This window comes from Anopheles stephensi, chromosome 3 (genome assembly GCF_013141755.1).
Source record: "Anopheles stephensi strain Indian chromosome 3, UCI_ANSTEP_V1.0, whole genome shotgun sequence".
Classification (NCBI taxonomy): Eukaryota; Metazoa; Arthropoda; class Insecta; order Diptera; family Culicidae; genus Anopheles; species Anopheles stephensi.
In genome coordinates, this window is record NC_050203.1 from 18,961,672 (window position 1) to 18,979,386 (window position 17,715).

Consider the following 17,715-nt stretch of genomic DNA (forward strand, 5'->3'; position numbering starts at 1 on the left):
TAGAAAGAATAATTTGACTAACGGAGGTGGAAACTTCGAGAATTTTCTACTACAAGTCAATCTAATTCCAGACATACTCTTATGAAAAAGATAACATTGGTTTGAGGATCTCCTATTTAGCTGAGGCTAACCAAACAATCGAGCAATCGACTCTTCTTACACTGATTCACGCATCGGTGATGTACAAATAAGTGATCGCACCTTTGAAGTCGTCAGGAACTTCGCCTGTGTTGGGGCAAAAGTTTACACAGAAAACAGCATCGATATTGTTAGTGAAAGGATGCTGGCTTGACTAGACTAGTACTCACATACGTCTCCGAGACTTGAGCCCTGTTTGAATCACCCGCGCTCGAAAGTAATATTTTCAGCAGGATTTTTTGCCCGATATGAATGGAAGGACATAGAAAGGAGCCGCTACATCGATGAGCTCTAGGAACAGAGCTGCGAATTAAACTAGCCAGGCTTCAAAGGGCTGGTCATGTCACGAGAAAAGCACCGGACGATTCAGCCCTTAAAGAATGAGAAAATCTATTTAAGGTTGAGAAGGTTAAAGTTGAGATGAAGTAATGGTGTAGAAGCGTCTGCCAGAAAGGCACAGATATTGGATTGGCAGACGGCGGCGCTAGATCGATATCGAAGATCATTCCAGCAGACCAAGATTTTAAAACAGTTGTCTGATAAAAGCTGCGACTTAGTACGTATTGTAATTTTAGAAACACTTTAAGGAAGCATGAACAACACTTTAAGGGGGGTTGGGAGAATACAAATCCTAAAAGGGTATTTTGTAGGAAATTTGTGTTGTTAAAGATTTTATCATCTTTCAATGAGATTATGAAGTTAAATTGATTCTATGCAGAGCTTCGTTATGTGCAGGATGAGATTTTTTTGCGAGATGAAAAACAAATAATTTTGAGTTGATTTAGTTTTGTATTTGGGATTTTATTAAATTAAAAAAATTCTCTTTTTCATGGAAATTTGTTACTAATTATAAGTGTTCATATTTTTAAATCTTGAAGTAAATATGATAACCAGTTAATCAAATACATATTAATATTCATATGTTGTGTTTTTTTTTAATTTTTGGTCTATAAAATAATTTATGTTTAATTCACTGTTTCACAAATTAAAATTCACAATTTATTCATTTTAAAAAATAATTAAATTGTTTATCCTCAAATGAAGTTACTTGGCCTTCAACTGGGGAAAATATTTCTATTCTGATCAGAGAAAGTTCGAATTATGAATTAATAATTGAATTTGTGACAAATGCGTTGATAAACTATAAATAGTACAGTAGAGCTCTCTCTCCACTCCTGTGAAGCTATAGATTAATGTCAGGAATGCCATCAAATTCAGAATCCCTCAGAACGTGTCGTTAACCATTTTCCCTCACCGCAGACATTTGATGACCGAATTTGTTGTACCGAATTTTTTGCACCGTGCATTAATTTGTTCGACAGATTTCGGTAAGCTAGTAGGTAAGCATTCCTAGCCCACCGAATCTCATTCATCGTTTCATCCAACCATCATTTCCGCCCTTCATTTTCCAATGGCAACAAGCAAACAAAGCGAGAGAAAGAGAGAGAAAAAAAACACCTAAACCAAGACAACGGCGGTCGCAGTACGAATGAATCCCACCTAAAACTAGCTACAGATTAGCGTTCGCGTGCTGCGGATACCACCCTCATCATCATCAACGCCATCACCATCATCATCATCATGATCTACGCCCGGCGGAGGTTTTCTTTGCACGAAGCCACCACCTAGCGCACCAGTTGCATGCCGGCGATGAGCGAGTGAGGTTCGTTGCTTGAAAGATTTCCCCCCAGAACGAAAGACTTGTGCGCTAGCATAAAACAGGCGACGAACCCTTTCGATGGAAAATTCGCTTGCCCATTACTAGCCCAGTTTCGGATGCAGCGCTGTTGGTTGTGGTGCTGTTGTGCAATAGCTGTCCAGCGAAACGCGAACCGCGGGTGTGCAGTGAAATAAAACGTGCGCGGGTGTGAATAAATTACGTCCAGCTGCTTGGGCTAGCCGGCGCGCGCGACGGCGTATCGCTTCGGTGAAGGACGTCAATGGAAAGTGAAAAGCAGATTCCTTACGGTACGTGGTGGTCAACAACGGTCAGCGTGTGTGTTTGTGTGTTCGATTTGTTTGGCCATTGATTTATTCGTGTTCGCGGTTAGCTGGAACGTACGTAAGAGAAATGCAAACGATTGTTTAGAACTAGAGCTGGAAGTAGTAGAGTGCCTTCGTGTGGAACATATTGATTGAACAAAACTGTTCTCGCCGTGTGGAATTAAACGTGTACGAGAGTGTTTAAAGATTGTGGTTAACGGAGTCAGAAGGGAGAGAGAAAAAAAAGCCCCAAACCAAACCAATCCACAATAAATTGAACCTCACCGGTGAAGTGCTCAGCATCGTTTAGCTAAACAAAGAACAGCACCAATCTTAGCGTGGGGCAGGAAAATACACATTGTGGTGAAAAACGGTGAAAAATGTTCTAGCGGTGTTTCGTGTGAGCTTTCGTCACGCTTTCGGAAGCGCTCAGCACTGTACTGTCCTGGTCCGTGGTTGGCGAAGGTGCGATGCCGTTGCTGATGAGCGGTTCCTTCCATCCGACGACGGCGGCACGGGTACGACAGCACGACCGTTGCTGATGACGATTTAAAAGACAATAATTTGCTTTTCCCTGCGCTTAACCGCAACAACGCGACAACACCGGTCTGCCAGTTTTGGAGGCAATTTGTAGCAAACGGCGGTTTGCTTTGGTTTGGAGAACGAACCCATTCTCGGGGCGAAAGACGATTGACGACGCTCACCAGTTACGGATTAGGCACGTGTTACGGAAAACCGGGTGGACGAAAAATCGAAGCCACATAATGTCTCAATCCGGCAGGTAAGCATCTATTAATGTGCGGAAGGCTAATGGGGCATGCTAATGTTTGACTGACACTCACGTATAGAAGAAGGGGTTTTGACACATTCTTAGGGCGTGTGAGGTTGAGATTTGAATGCTTTTATTGTATGCAAAAATTAAAAGAAATTGTAATGCATTTAATGTATTTTCTAAAATTACTATAAAACACCCCTGTTGCATATTCTAAACTTTCATCCACTCTCGTGGCCCAAAAGAAGCGCTTCGGTAGAACTTAACGCACACAGGATACAGTTTTAATTGGCCCCGGGGCGGCGCAAACCGACAGCTAGTAGTAGGCACCGGTGTGTCGTCGCCGTTCTGAAGGTGGATCATTACCCATCCGATGTCTCACATTCGGTACGCATTAGAACCCAAACATTCGAATTATGCTAACAGTACATTTACCGTCGAGCGCCTTACTGGTCGAGCTCGCGCAGACTACCCGGAACAGCTGTTTACAGCCATTGGAAGCCATTTGGTTAGCTCATCTTCTTGGTACTAGGTTTGAAGTTCTTTAGTACCAATTAATTGGTAAAGCGCTGGTACGATTCGTTTGGCCGAGAGCTAAGGGGGTTGAGCTGAACGGATTAGCCTGCCTCTCTCTCTCTCCATAACGCTTTTGGGCGCGAGAATCGGGTGATGTACTTACCCGAAGTAATGTGGCATTAAATCTGGCCTGAATGTTGAGCTAGAACGAAGAACTTTTGCTTTTTTTTATCGGGAAGTCTTCCGCTGTGTGCGTAACATTTGGTATGCTGCGTAGCCGCCGAGGATGAGTTATAAAATTACCAATCAATCTCGATACCGCTACACTTTAGAACGGTTTAGAACAATAACCTTTTCCTGGTGGAGTTAAGTATTCGAAGTGTAAGGCCATTTTATAAAGAAAATTTAGCACAGAAATTAAAAAATTTCATGTACATTAGATGAAGTTTTTTTAATGAACTGTCTCTATACATCTGAATTAGATGAGAAAGAGTTAGAAAAGAATTTGAAAATAGCGACTAAAAACAAGAAGATTTATTTTTTCATTGCGTCGTAAAAATATTTTTATAGAAATTAAAATATTAAAGAATGTTTATTTAAAAAGCATTCATCGAACTTTGCAAAAAGTTTAAGCAAAAAAACAACAAGTCGCGAATTGAAACTTCCGTCACTGGCCGTTGGCCTCAGGGTCTCATTTAACTGATCCACCCGCTTTTCCACCTGCCCTTTCATCCATTTAACACCAAACAGATGGCTCTTTTGCTCGCCCCCATCTGTGTACAGAAAAACTGCGCCACTGCAAGCATTCCCTCAGAATCGGAACCGCAACGGTTGCAACGGAAATGAATTGAAAACAGCGCGCGGTAATTGAAAAAATCGGTCTCAAACTAAAAAAAAAAAAACATAAAGAACTTGCGCGGTCCTGTGCCGTCAACCTTTCGGAAAGAATCTTTTGATGTAGTTTTTACTGTGGGACTTCTGTGTGTGTGTGTGTGTGTTTCTGCTTGTTGCACGATTAAGACACTGGTTGGCGTGGTTGGGAGTGAATTAGATTAAGCCGTTTTCCCGTACGACCGACGGTGACTAATAAGCTTTATAGGGTCGTACCGGGAGGTCCTCGTATTGCGGGACGTTCGCGGATGTAATAAACGGCTGGAAAACCAATCCTCACACTTCCGACAAAGCATGTGAGAGCATCAGAGCGGCTGACGAGGATGATCTTGTTTCGCTCCTATGCTTAATTACTTCTTGGTTACGATCGTGAAATGAAAACAATTATGGGATGGGAGTGATTAGCAAACGGAACACGCTGTGCATGGAACTACATCTCTTGGGAGGGCTTAGGGAAAGATATATTTTCCCCAAACGAAAACATAAGTAGTATTCCCTACTTTATTTGCATTTTTTGTGTTTTATTACTTAAATTATAATTTTCGCCTCAAATTTCCTTTCATTCAAACGTTTTCATGGGCAGGCTCACGAGACGAACGGGATGGATTACAAACACTAGCAATTATCCTTATAAAAAACTTTATTGAGTATGCTTAATACATGGCTTTAAAAGCTTTTAAACCCCCAAATCAAATCTGATTCTTCTTATTTGGCACTACAACCTCGAGAGGTCTCGGCCTTCCATTGCTGGCTTTCTGTGAGTTGAATTCACCCTGCATAGCTGGATAATCAGTATGAGTACGGGGAGGCGGTTTGGATGGGATTTGATCCCCGGCCCTGCCGTGTGTCAGTCTAACAATCTGGTTGGTCTGTGCACTTTCTCACATTTGTTTAGGTCCGAATATTTTTTCAAAATATTTTCACCTGTCAAAATCTTGAAAACCAATTTTTAATAACGAGTTTAAAAAGATATAATTTAGGATATCTTCACTTAGTTAAGCATTTTTCATTCTAAACAGTTAATAGAATATTTCCGAATGCAAATCAAAGCAACTAAATCGACAAAACAAAAATCTGAATAGAACAGCGCACATCCGGCTTCACATGCAACCGTGGGCACGTTGATCCGATACCGAGCGCTTCAACCGAGCAACAGGGTTCAAGATGGGTATCTTGAAAGTTCGCGCGAAAACTATCTCACGACCCTTCCGCGTTCGGCGCTCGTTTAACGTCATTTCTAACACCTTTAGCAAAAAGACCTAACATTCCGTAACCCCGGTCTGAATAGCTTCATAATTTTGAGTGCACTTTTCTTGCGAAGGAATGCGAAGCAACGAAATCGCTTGCCCAGGAGGCGTGTTTTACTTGGAAAACGTTCACTGATAAGAGTGACCTAAATTTCGACATGACTCGCGCCTACACTTAGCTGATGATTTTTGATAGCTTTTCGCTAGCGAAAGAGTTGCGATGCTTGAGCGCTGGCTAAGAAGCTTCCACAAAGAACGGGAGATGTAATTCCCCCCCGGTTGGAAACAAAAGCACATGCGCGGGCACCACCGTTCTGGCGATGGTTGTGCGGCATCCCGGAACTGTTCGTGTCGTAATTTGTTCTGTTTTACGATTACGGATGCGGTGGTGTAACGAAACGGTATGTCGCCTTGCTACGTGTCGCCCGGCCGTTCTTGGCGCGGCGTGAATTATGGCTCTGGTGCGAAAACCGACAGCGACGACGGAAGCAGGTCAAACCGCCTAACCGCGCCCGATTGGAAAATTGTCAAGGAAAGCTCGAAAAGGGGGAAGAGGGGACTAGGCGGGCGGATAATAAGGGTGGGATCGGAAAGAACGTGCACAAGCCAGCTCGGTACCAACCCATCAAAACCATCAATTTGTGCAACGGTGAGTGAGTTTCCGATTTTCCGATCCAGATGCAGAACGCGCGGTAGAGTTGCAGCTTTGCCGTTTTCCTGCTGCAGTTCGTCTGCCAGCCAGCGGTACTTCGGGACGTGTCCCTTTAAAGGTTCTGATAGCTGATTGATAGCACATTTCGTGGTAGCCGATCGAATTCGGTGCCAGCAGCACGGCACATCAATCAACACGGCAGCATCCGGCAGTTTTCCGTGCGTCTGCCGCCTTTCCCGATGAATAATTACCCTTTCCTGTGCCATTTCGCATTGCTCCAATTGCTTGGCTGGCGGGGAAGGCATGGAATGGAGAGAGGACCATAAAAATCTTGGATAATATCCGCCCAATAAACCCTGAGCCACATAACTTCCCGAGCCCGATGAAGCTGTGTTGGGTCATGCAGCGAAGGTTCAGCGCTGTGCATGCTAACGGAGAGCTCAATGGATTAATGCAATTCGCTGCTAAAAGTGTTGGTGGTCCAGAGCAGAGCAGGCCCCGGGGTAAGGGTTGACCGATGCGCTCGGTTACCTGATCTTGTTCACACAAATCCGTGCGTATACGCGGCTTATCGCGGTATGATCGAAGCAGTAAGCTCACTGTCGTAAAAACGACCCAACAGGCGTCCCTAGGCGTAGGTTAATAGGGGGCCACCAGATGGAGATTTCCATTTCTTCTTCAGCTGCTGCTGCTCGAGATCATCTCCGGGTGGAATGAATAGCAGCAGGAAAAAGAGTTCAATGCGATCTAATATGCCAAATATTTCTCATTGTTTCAGGTTACATCATCTCGGCTGGTGTGCTTTCATCATTGTGGCGGCACAGGTGAGTTATTAGTTCATGTCGAACCGGCTTGGCACGCGGCCAACAGATGGGTGGTGGTTACTGGCTACTGGCTGGCCGTGCGAGATACTTTGCCCATCCACCAACGCATCCAGCCGTGGCGATCGTGTGTATGTCTTTAGTGGTCGCGGTTGTGTGTATGTAGCGATGGAGGATGAATCAGTAAGCCACAGCCGCTTTCCTAGTAGCCGCATTCCATACCCGAGCTTTGATATAGTTTTGCTGTTCGAGGGGTTTTAGGAATGCTGAAATTGATGTACAGTGGACTGATACTTGTTTTTGTTTCGAGCATTTTGATTTTTACATGAATCACCTTACATGCTTTATAATTAACATTTACTGCAATACTTCCACTAGCTTACTGCAATAAGGAATGAATGCAAGCTCCAAATAAAGCTTCTAGTCTTGTGATGGTCCCTTGGATTTCGATGAATGATAATTGATGATGCGTATTGGACTCAGTTGCAGTACAGCTTCAGATTTTCCCTACTTCTACAGTATTTCTATTGGAGTGTACCTCGCAAATGCTTTTCCTACACAGAGCAATGAAAATTGAGAGCAAAAATCTATCTAAATAATAACAAAGTCAAAAACAAAGTCCAGCATAGTCACCTTTACCAAAGTGGCAATGTAAACTACTTTATTTGGATGATTTGGAGCCTAAGGCATCAATGCGTTAGCAGGATCACATTATTTTTATTTTAATTGATTTTGATCTTTTGAGATGAGTCACATATTAGAAACACAATAACATTATTTTTGTAGAAGTATAAGGAGCTGTAGGAGGAACTTGATCGTACAAGGAGCTTTCCAAATTACGGTGGGCTAATGTTATTTTCCTGAGATTTTAATTAAAACTAATTGATCGTTTCTTCTTGGCGTTCTAGGCTTAACGACCTATTAGACCATGCCTGCCATTTTTTACTCTAGTAAACTCAACGATAGCACGCCGTTGGATAGTCAGTCCTCACTAATCGCAGAAGAATCTGAAAGGGATTTGAACCTCGGTCCTGATTCTTTTTAGGAAATAAACAGTTATCGTATCAGAACTAAGTCCAACAGATATCTTGGGAGAAAAAAATGAGATTAGTTCCTATTGCTCTAGTTCATCCAACGACATTGTGGAACCTGAGATTTGCCCAGAGTTATAGAAGTCTGGTGGCTAAGGTGATAGCGTCTTCACATGATAGGACCATGGATCAAATCCTATCCTGGCCGCTTCCTCGCACGCAGGATTGACTATCCAGCTACGGGTGGAATCAAGTCACGAAAAACAGAAATGGCAGGCCGAGATCACTAGAAGTTGTAGAGTCACTTTAGGAAAAGAAGAGAATTCTCCTGGGAATATAGATAAGAATTTTAGCATCAAGTTTAACGATCTGTTTACCAGGAATAAATTTTGAAGGGATTCTAGAAGTGATTTCTAGGACTTAACTCATGAAAGTCTCATTGCAATATAAGATCATTCTAGATCAATCTTATTCAGGGTTAGGGTCTCCAGTTCCTGATCAGATCATGGCCTCAGATTGATTGGTCCTTGCGGAGCTGGTGTTTATATAATTTGAACCAACTTAATCGAATCTTTCTCTACCCTCCTGCTAGACACTCTGCATCCTACAGCTAACGCATGGCGTTACCGGCATCACGACTGTGTCTCCTGTTAGCTTTCAACCGAACAACAGTACCAACGCGGCCAGCACCCATGGCCTACCCTCCACGGCTCCCACGGGAACAGTGACCACAGGAACAAACCATGGCCGGGAAGCCGCATCCACCCTGCACCCATCCTCCACCGCTGCACCGAAAGTGCAACGGAAACGGGGCAGCATAAGCGGCGGCAAGGTAAGCAGTGCACCCATTTACGTCAGCCCATCCGATCCACCTGACTAAGGGCGACAAATTTGATTTTTACAGAAGAATGTCGTCGTGCAGCAGCCGACACCGCTGGACAATGCGAACAATTCGCGCGAGGCACTCTCCCACGAGGGCAGCGAACCGGTAAGTCCGCAAGCTCAGGAGCATTTGCAGCAGCACCGGTACTTTGCAGGGGTGGCAGATGGCATAATCTGTGTCACTGCGTCACGGCCAAGGTGCCAACGATGATCGGATTAAGATGCCACCACGACACCACGAAATGCGCACCGATCGGGCGACTGCCATATAGCGTCATCTCTGGTGGTCGGTACTGTTTTATTTTCAGTTTTCTGGGCCAACCGCGAATGCCCGGCATCGCATAACGGCATGCCGGGGTGGTTCCGAAAGCGAGAGTATCTAATTGATACACTTCCACCGACCGGGTCATTCCCGTCCATTAATCAGGGCAGATCGTCGACCACCCACCAACACCAGGCAGGACGATCGGTGAGCTAACCGTAGTGGTGGCTACCGAGACGCCGTGACGCTTGCATAATACTGCGCGGTAGGCCACAGCCGAATCGTGCATCAATGCAATAAAAGTGTGCTGAGTGCATAAGACAACGCTGTGTACAACAACAAAAAAACGACACAGCCAACCTGCCGCCCAACCCTATCCATCAGGTGCATATTTTAGTTCCGGTCGGGTGGTTTAGTGTGTTTTACTAAACGCAGACGCGCGTCTTCGTGTGCTGCGTTCCCTGGTGGCCAGGACGGCGAAACACCTTACCCAGAATTGGCGTACGGAGAGAGATAGAGAGACAGAGAGAGAGAGGGACAGGTTTTCTGTAAAGACTATGGAAAAATGGGGCTTTATGTTCTGTGTCTTGTGTTAAACGCACAAAGTGGTTTTCTTTTGTTGTGGCGTGTACAAACGAATCAATGGGCATCGAAAACCATGCTCGGAGAGTAATGATGAGTGAAAAGTTTGCTTCATTTAGGGGTTGTAAGGTTCTTTTTAAAGTTCCCAAAATTTGAAATTGTTCCACATTGGATTATTATCGCTGGTTGAGAAATATTTTTTGAGAAGCTGTTTATTGTGGAAGGTGAAGGATTTTCTTGACAGAGCAAATTAATACCTCGCTGGTCCTGCGTTCAAATTTGTTTAAAGATCTTGCGTCCTAAAAACCTCAATTCTGAGAATACTATCATTTAAGTTCCATTGCCTTTCGTATGCGGTTAAGCTGGCTATCTTCAGAATATTTGCTGGTTCTTGTGAAATATTTTCCAATTTTTGCCACTCAGAATACCATGAGTATGAAGTCTTTATTCTCGGCTTTGGCGTACCGCTATACGTTACCAACATTATCTCTAATTTTATTTAGAAGAAGTCCTATAATTCTTATTCTTCTATTACTTTACAACCTCGCTAGATTTTGGCCTGGCTTTCCGTGAATTGATTTTACCCGTAACTGGATAGTCAAGTCCTGCATACGAGGAGGCGGCTCGGATAGGATTTGAACATATTAAAACAAACGTAACTGGAAACAAAAATTAATTTTTAGAAATCTAAAGGCTCTCATGGAGTAGTGTGTCTATGTATTTGTGAATTGTTTAAGAGTAAAATGATCTTCATGTTCAAATCATCAAACGTACTGCTGCTCTTAAATGCGAACCTAACGTTTCTAGTGCATTACCAGATACTCATCTGCCGAGCTTACATTGTACGCTTCTGATAATATCCGTTAAGTTGCATTAAGTGTGCACCTGCAAAAGCTCTAACGGGAATTATGCAACGGGAATCAACCTCCAGCTGCGTCATTTTATTTTGTCACCCTTTTGCGAACAACGCTCTTTGTTACCGCAATGGCATGACACACAAATGCATCCTCCAGAAAAAGTCTGGTGTTGTGTGAGATTGAATTAACCGTCGATTTAAAGAGTCGTGTAAAGTCTTTTTTTATTGAAGATTGTAATTGTGTTTTTTAATTCTTAATATTTTACATGCAAATATTAAGGAAGTAGGGACAGTTAATCTTGAACGGCTGGGCTGTTCCGGTACTGGCAATAAGAACTGTTGGAGGTGTGCCATAAATCTGTCCGAAGAACACCACCTTGAGCACATGGCCACCGCGGGCTTATGAGTTTAGGCAAGCAGCAAAGTATCTTCTCCCCACCGGAAACCATCCACAGTTCCGTGCCGGAAGCCAACAGCCACCGTTTGCTGAGAATATGCGTCAACGTTCGCATGTTCCAAACAGCTTCACTGGCCGAAGAAAAGAAACAGAACGATGGTAGAACGTTTTCCCACTCCCACTTTTTCAATGCGTGTCGTGATCATCGTGAAATCGGAGGTGTTAAACCGAGGCCCGGTGTGATCTTCAACGACGTGCCCAATACAATTTCCACCCCTCAACGTTGGATGATGGTGCCACCCACCAAGAACGAACCGATCGCGGTGAACTATTGGCGAAAACAAACAAAAGACCGCTCACCGGAGGGTTGGTGGGTCGGCTCGACATTCCAACCCACCCGGGCCTCCCTACCATCGTCTTAATTAACCAGGCCCTCACCTCAGGTGAGCGTGAACGCATGCTCAAGATACCTGTGCCACCGGCGACCTCGTCGGTCCGCTTGCATCCGAAATGAAGGTTTCGGTGCTATTCTGATTGGAAAGATAAATTTTGTGGCCAAGAAAAATTGGCCAACGGCAGGCGGGGCGCGGCAGTGGCGCAAAGCGAAACACTGCACAAGAGTTTACTTTCGGTTTCGAAGTTCCTCATGCGTGGTGGGCTTCACGCGAGTGCAACGCATGTTCCGAACTTTTTTTTTCTTTTACCTCGCTTGTGCTCTTTCCGAACAAGCATGACACAAGAGTCGCGAATTTAGATGACAACTGTCTCATCTTGTTGGCAACGCCGCAAAGAGCCATCCGGTGTGCAAAGATTCAAGGTTCAACAACACCCCCCCGCAAATTTTGCACTCGAAAAATCGATTTCAGCTAACTTGCGTTTGTCGGAAAAGTGCCATCAATTTCACGCCCTACCGAGCGAACCATTGCGCACCTTCGGCGGCAAGTTCCATCTTTCAAGGTCCGGTACCACATAGCAAAAAAGTGCAACCGACCAACTCGGTCGGTGATGGATTGGAAAACTGTTCCATAGCCGTACCTGACGCAACTTCCTTCCACCTGCCTGGCAAGGAATTTTCGACCAGGGAGGGGGGGAAAGGGTGTCCCACCATGTCGAATAGCGTGTCCGTGGGCACCAGAAAGTTAGTCACGGATGCGCATCAAACCAAACAAAAGTAATCCCCACACAAGCGCTTTTAATTGAACGTTGTTAGTGGCGGCAATTCGAGCCGCGGGAAGGTTAGGCGCGCTGATAGTGATCTCGATTGCCACGCGACCTGTCGTTTAGCTAATGACAGTTGTTGGGCGACCGCCCTGTTTTTTGAAGCTTCGTTATTGCTATTGCTCGTCTGTCTACTTTGCAGGTCGTCTACGTTTCGGATACGTCCGGTTACATTCCGCTCACCGCACTGCAGTCGTCCCATCCACGGTTACCACCGCCTCCGGTGTACGGTGGAGACATCGATGCAGCCTGGCGTCCCGATCCCTGGGACAGGGATTACAACCGGCGCTATCGCTTCAACAATACCCGTGTCCAGCGTGAGTATTGACGGGTGACCTTTTGGAGGTGACGGGTGTAAGTGTTAATGGGAAGCTAAAATTGAGTTTCGTTTTTTTTCCCTGAAGATATCGAAGCGGAATGTCAGGACGATTACATGAAGATACGGATTGGGTTCAACGGATCGTTCAATGGGCTTCTCTACTCCTCTGGTAAGTCAATGCCAATGTGCCATGTAGAAGCCAACATTTGGCTATTTAATCAATATTCTTTCAAAAAATGATAACTTTGGAGTTAAAGACTAGGATCATTAGAATTTTAGAACATATTGTACTAAAATCGTGTACCAAACCCGGAGTGTATGCAATAACGTAGAATTCTGCTCTGTCTTAAGAAAGCATGGTGACTAAATTAAACAAGTCTTAACTAACTGATTGGTTGGAAGATGGAACTTTCTGGACATTTCCTATAATCCCTAAATTACAATCCATTTCCATCTATATCTTCTTTAGGTTACGCGTACGATCCAGACTGTATGTACATTAACGGTTCCGGTCGCGACTACTACGAGTTCTTCATCCAGCTAAACCGTTGCGGTACGCTGGGAAAGAATGCGATCGGTGAGGATAGTCGCAAGAATCCAACGGTACGTGTAGAAACCCACCGCGCATGCCTCACTTCACCATTCTAATGACACTGTGTCACCTATTTCGTTCTCCCTATTTACCGTGTTGCAGAAAAACTTCATGTGGAACACGGTGACGGTACAGTACAATCCGCTGATCGAGGAAGAGTTCGACGAACACTTTAAGGTGACTTGCGAATATGGATACGATTTCTGGAAAACGGTCACATTTCCCTTTCTTGATGTCGAGTAAGTTGCACAGTTTGCTTTTGGTTCGATATGGTGGGAGCTGGTGTCCTATCGGTGCAAGATCATGATGCCCATTTTGTTCTTTCCCCCAAGAGTCGCAACGGGAAACCCGGTAGTGTTCACGCTTAGCCCGCCGGAATGTTACATGGAGATCCGGAACGGGTACGGAACGAATGGTGCACGGGTAACGGGCCCGGTACGTGTCGGCGATCCGCTGACGCTCATCATTTACATGCGCAGCAAGTACGACGGGTTTGACATTGTGGTGAACGATTGTTTCGCACACAACGGGGCCAACAAGAGGATTCAGCTGATCGACGAGTATGGGTAGGTGGCATATAGGCGATTCTGAGTCTGTGTAATTTTGTGACATGTATTCTCATCTCATGCCATCCATCCAGGTGTCCGGTTGATGATAAGCTGATTTCGCGATTCCGTGGCAGCTGGTCCGATACGGGCGTGTTCGAGACGCAGGTGTACGCCTACATGAAAACGTTCCGCTTCACCGGCTCACCAGCACTGTACATCGAGTGTGATGTTCGCATGTGTCACGGACGATGTCCGGTAGGTTTGCAAACTCACCGGAAGGGTTGGCAATCTAGACGACTTATTAATCTCACGCCCGAACCTATGTTTTCGCTTCCCGCACAGAGCCAACCTTGCCACTGGAGAAATCTGAAAGGCGTCACGAAACGTGAGGCCGTTCAACCGCAGGTCAACACCACCCTGTCGGACAACATTAGCCTCTTCCAAGCGCTCCGAGTGCTGCAGGAGGAAGATGAGGAGGCGCGCGCGAAAAAGGAATCGATCACCTCAGCTAGTACGTACACTGGCTCGCGTTTTTGAACTTGATACACCAATAACGATTTTTTTTATCATACCCATCCAGAACCCCAAGACATGTCGGAAACATGTATGAAGACTTCCGTCCTATCCGCCCTACTGGCAACCTGCTGCGTGCTGCTGTGCGTTCTCGGTGGTTCCTTGCTGGCGGCATGCGCCAAGCTACGGTATCGCAAGAAAGATGCTGCCTTCTTCGACAACTACGTAGGCCATAAGGCACAGCTGGATTGAGCTGCCAACGTTGCGGGCTTTTTTCGTGACTCTCACGCTGAGCTTAGCTTAAGTGATCAATCGTTCAAACGCATCATAATCATAGTAAACGCAAAAATAACAAAAACAATTAGCCGTAAGCCGCTGATGTAAGGACCGTGGTGCCCCGGTTAAGGGCTACAGTACTTCAGTAAGATTGATAGATTCGGACGTAAGTGAGCACGTGCAAGGTTCGATACGCAAGGTGCAAACGTAATACTCTCCATAGCTGTATTGTAACAACAGAAGCGCCTTTGATAAGGCCGTCGCCCTCCACACTTCATTTGATCATATTTCATCGAGTGTAAATAAGCATTAGAAAGATCCGAGAGATCCATAATTCCATTTTCATCGCCGCGGGGGCCCGTTATCGTAATCGCTCGAGCTAGTAGTAATCGTACAACACTGTTCGATGAGTAATATTTCACTGTAAGACATTGCTGATTAGCCGATAAGCTCTCCGCGCAACTGCTGAATTGCTCGTGCTTACACGATATAATGATATTTTGTAAATAAATAAAACCAATCAAGCACATCCAACCGTGGTAGCGCGTTAGTAAATGAATGAAATAGTGTTCTTCTGGGGATCGAGATAAGTGGCCACCTTCTTCACCGGTACGCACTGTTTGATCTGCTTCCTACCAGCACTTCGTTCCCGCGCCAGTACATTGCGTCGCGAGAAGTAACCGACCGGATACTGGGACACACTGTCGTACCGGGAGACATACGGTCGCACAAGAGCATTTCGATTGGATGTGATTCGTTTACCTTTTCGCTGCGACTGGTACAGAGTGAAAGGCTTGATGGTGAAGTAGTATATCAGTTCCACGATACTGAGCACCGAACCGCCCATACACAGTCCGAAAATGCCTCCGAACGTAGCTACCAACGAGTCCCACGTCATGTACGCATCGCGCTTGTACTTTACGCAGTAGATGTCTTTAAAGTGTACGTTGAGCGTGGCGTACATGGACACGTTTCGTCCTCCACTGGAAGAATGCGTAGAATCAGGTGTGTAAAGAGTGGTATCACAGCTGCAAGCATTACTTACAAGTTGGCCGACACAAATCTTTTCGATTTGCGTTGACTTGCGATCGTCTGGACGTTGTAGTTCTGTGGGATGTAGCACATCGAGAGAATTTAGGGCTTAGGGTGAGAAAGGATTTGCTAGAGAATATTACCAACACTGAGCAGGGTGGTTTACATTCACAATCCATTCCGAATTCTACGTCATGCAGCTCCACGTCCAACGAATCGTCGGTGCGCAAGCTATAGAAGTATCCTTGGGGAAAGGGTAAGATAAGGATCGTCAATACCAAAACCCTATCAGTTCTTTTGACATTCGTTCTGTATTGCTCACTTCGGAAGTAGTGCAGGCAGGCAACATGTTTCAAGGCGCACATATCTTTTTGTAGTCCTTCTGCAATGTCTGTAAAAATAATAGCTCACCAAAATTAGTGGTCACAGCACAGCAACTCAGCTCAACTCACGTAGATCCGCATAGTAAAACGGGGTACAGTTGCATAGGTTCAGTATCGTACGCAGCCGGCACTCTGCCATGCAAACGTTCAGATTGAAGTTCTCCCTCGACTGTGCGCTGCTCTCCTCGGGCAGGAAACATTTGCGCATGCTCTCCGGTACCTGGCTCATCGTACTGCTGCTCTCGATCGGAAGAGGAATAACGGACATTGTCACATCCCAGCCAGGTTGGGCCACGTGCTCAAAGTCCGCATCGGACGGAAAGTCAGCGGAGTCGTGTATGTACACCTCTGCGCCGTAGTACGATTTGGTCGGTGCCATGTACGTGTCCGGTTCCACATCGATCAGGATGGAAAGGCCTACGTGACGACCGGCGCCAGACAAGCGTTTCGGCCGGTACGGTACCCGTGGGCTAGTTTGATTCAGTTCCGCCAGCAACGGTTGCATCGTTCGATCTACGTTGTACGAGCAACAGAACCCGTTGTCCGTTCGCGTTCGGCGAATAATCTTCGGACAGGGAATCTCCGAACCGAGCCAGTAGCAAACCTTGATCAGTTCCTCACAGGGTTGACTAAGCTCGAGCAACAGCTTGTCCGGGTTCCAGCCCATTTTACCCAGGACGTATTAAAGCTCGATGTAGGTTGTGTTTACAGTCTCAAAGTTGACGAGACTTGCCTGAGCCACTAGCAGCCCTGTCGCGTTCACTTCACTCAATCCATACTCTGTTACCCTGGAACGAAACATTCTCTGGTAAGAACGTTGATGGGTAGATCTAGACGAAAAAAAAAAATGGACGACACGTACAACCGATCGATGATAATCCTAGCCTTCCGCTTGTCTATCTTGTTGATGTTGCACACCGTCACCGCAGGAAACGGGATGTTCCAGATCGGGTACGTCATCGTTTCGATCGTGGTGATCGTTGGCGTAGTGCGGAAGCGCACCCACGCAATCAAGCCCATGAGCATCGTAAACCCGAACGACACCATACAAACTAGCAGCCAAATCATTCGCAACATTCCGCCATTACGCTGCGGCAAAGAATCTTCCGTGCGTTCTCCACCGTAAACGTATCGCAGCCCATGAAGGCTTGTATTCTCACAGAAATTGCGCACCACCGAACGGAACGTGTCCCGCACGGTTCGGTACACTTGTTTTAGGTTCATTTTGCCTTCGTTCCTTCACAAAACAAACGTTTTAGCGTGTCTTCCGATTAGGCTGCCCGATCGAATGAAACCCCTTCGCTTATAGGATGCTCTATTCTCACCCCGAAAGGCATAATTGGGCCCGGGAAGCGTTATAATGTTGATGAGCACAATGCATTAGTAATGCAATTCAGCACCATTAACGATGACGTGCCGATATGTAATGTGCATTTCCGGGTTGCCAATCCTCGTAATAAATGATGAAGAACAATAACATACCCACCAACACGGTGTGGGACGGTATACTAGCTAGTGCTCTAGTGACGAGAGCCACATTCGTTTTGCTCTTGAGCTTCAGTTAGTGTATTAGCTTCGTAGGGACACTCTGTCCCAAAAAATTGTGTCTTAATTAAATTAGCTCTTTTGGGGCGCGAATCAGACTACAAAAGGTTTGACTGAAAGCCACTCACAGGCCACAATTCGTTTGACATCCGAACAACACAACATTTCGGCCAAGTACCAGCACAATGGAGGGTGAATATTTTATCATCGAAAAACTAGCGTATATAACACCCATCTGTTGGCTCGTAGCGGTAAAGTC

The 17,715-nt window shown here is 45.6% G+C and overlaps 1 protein-coding gene and 1 pseudogene across 1 annotated transcript; one reads left to right on the top strand and one right to left on the bottom strand.

Moving 5' to 3' along the window:
- Positions 1-1,765: 1,765 nt before the first annotated feature.
- On the top strand, positions 1,766-15,025 carry LOC118509236. The gene is made up of 12 exons (XM_036049545.1): positions 1,766-2,902; positions 6,978-7,023; positions 8,644-8,883; positions 8,956-9,039; positions 12,391-12,565; positions 12,653-12,736; positions 13,037-13,170; positions 13,262-13,398; positions 13,492-13,725; positions 13,800-13,962; positions 14,050-14,218; positions 14,288-15,025. Exons 1-12 carry the CDS (start codon positions 2,886-2,888, stop codon positions 14,470-14,472), a joined length of 1,668 nt encoding a protein of 555 aa, XP_035905438.1. The 5' UTR covers positions 1,766-2,885; the 3' UTR covers positions 14,473-15,025.
- Positions 15,021-17,204, bottom strand: LOC118509237 (annotated as a pseudogene).
- Positions 17,205-17,715: the final 511 nt, after the last annotated feature.

Coding starts and splice junctions, on each gene's coding strand:
- LOC118509236 (XM_036049545.1), top strand. Junction 7,024..8,643: donor TCATCATTGTGGCGGCACAG/GTGAGTTATTAG, acceptor CCCTCCTGCTAG/ACACTCTGCATCCTACAGCT. Junction 13,726..13,799: donor CAGCTGATCGACGAGTATGG/GTAGGTGGCATA, acceptor CCATCCATCCAG/GTGTCCGGTTGATGATAAGC.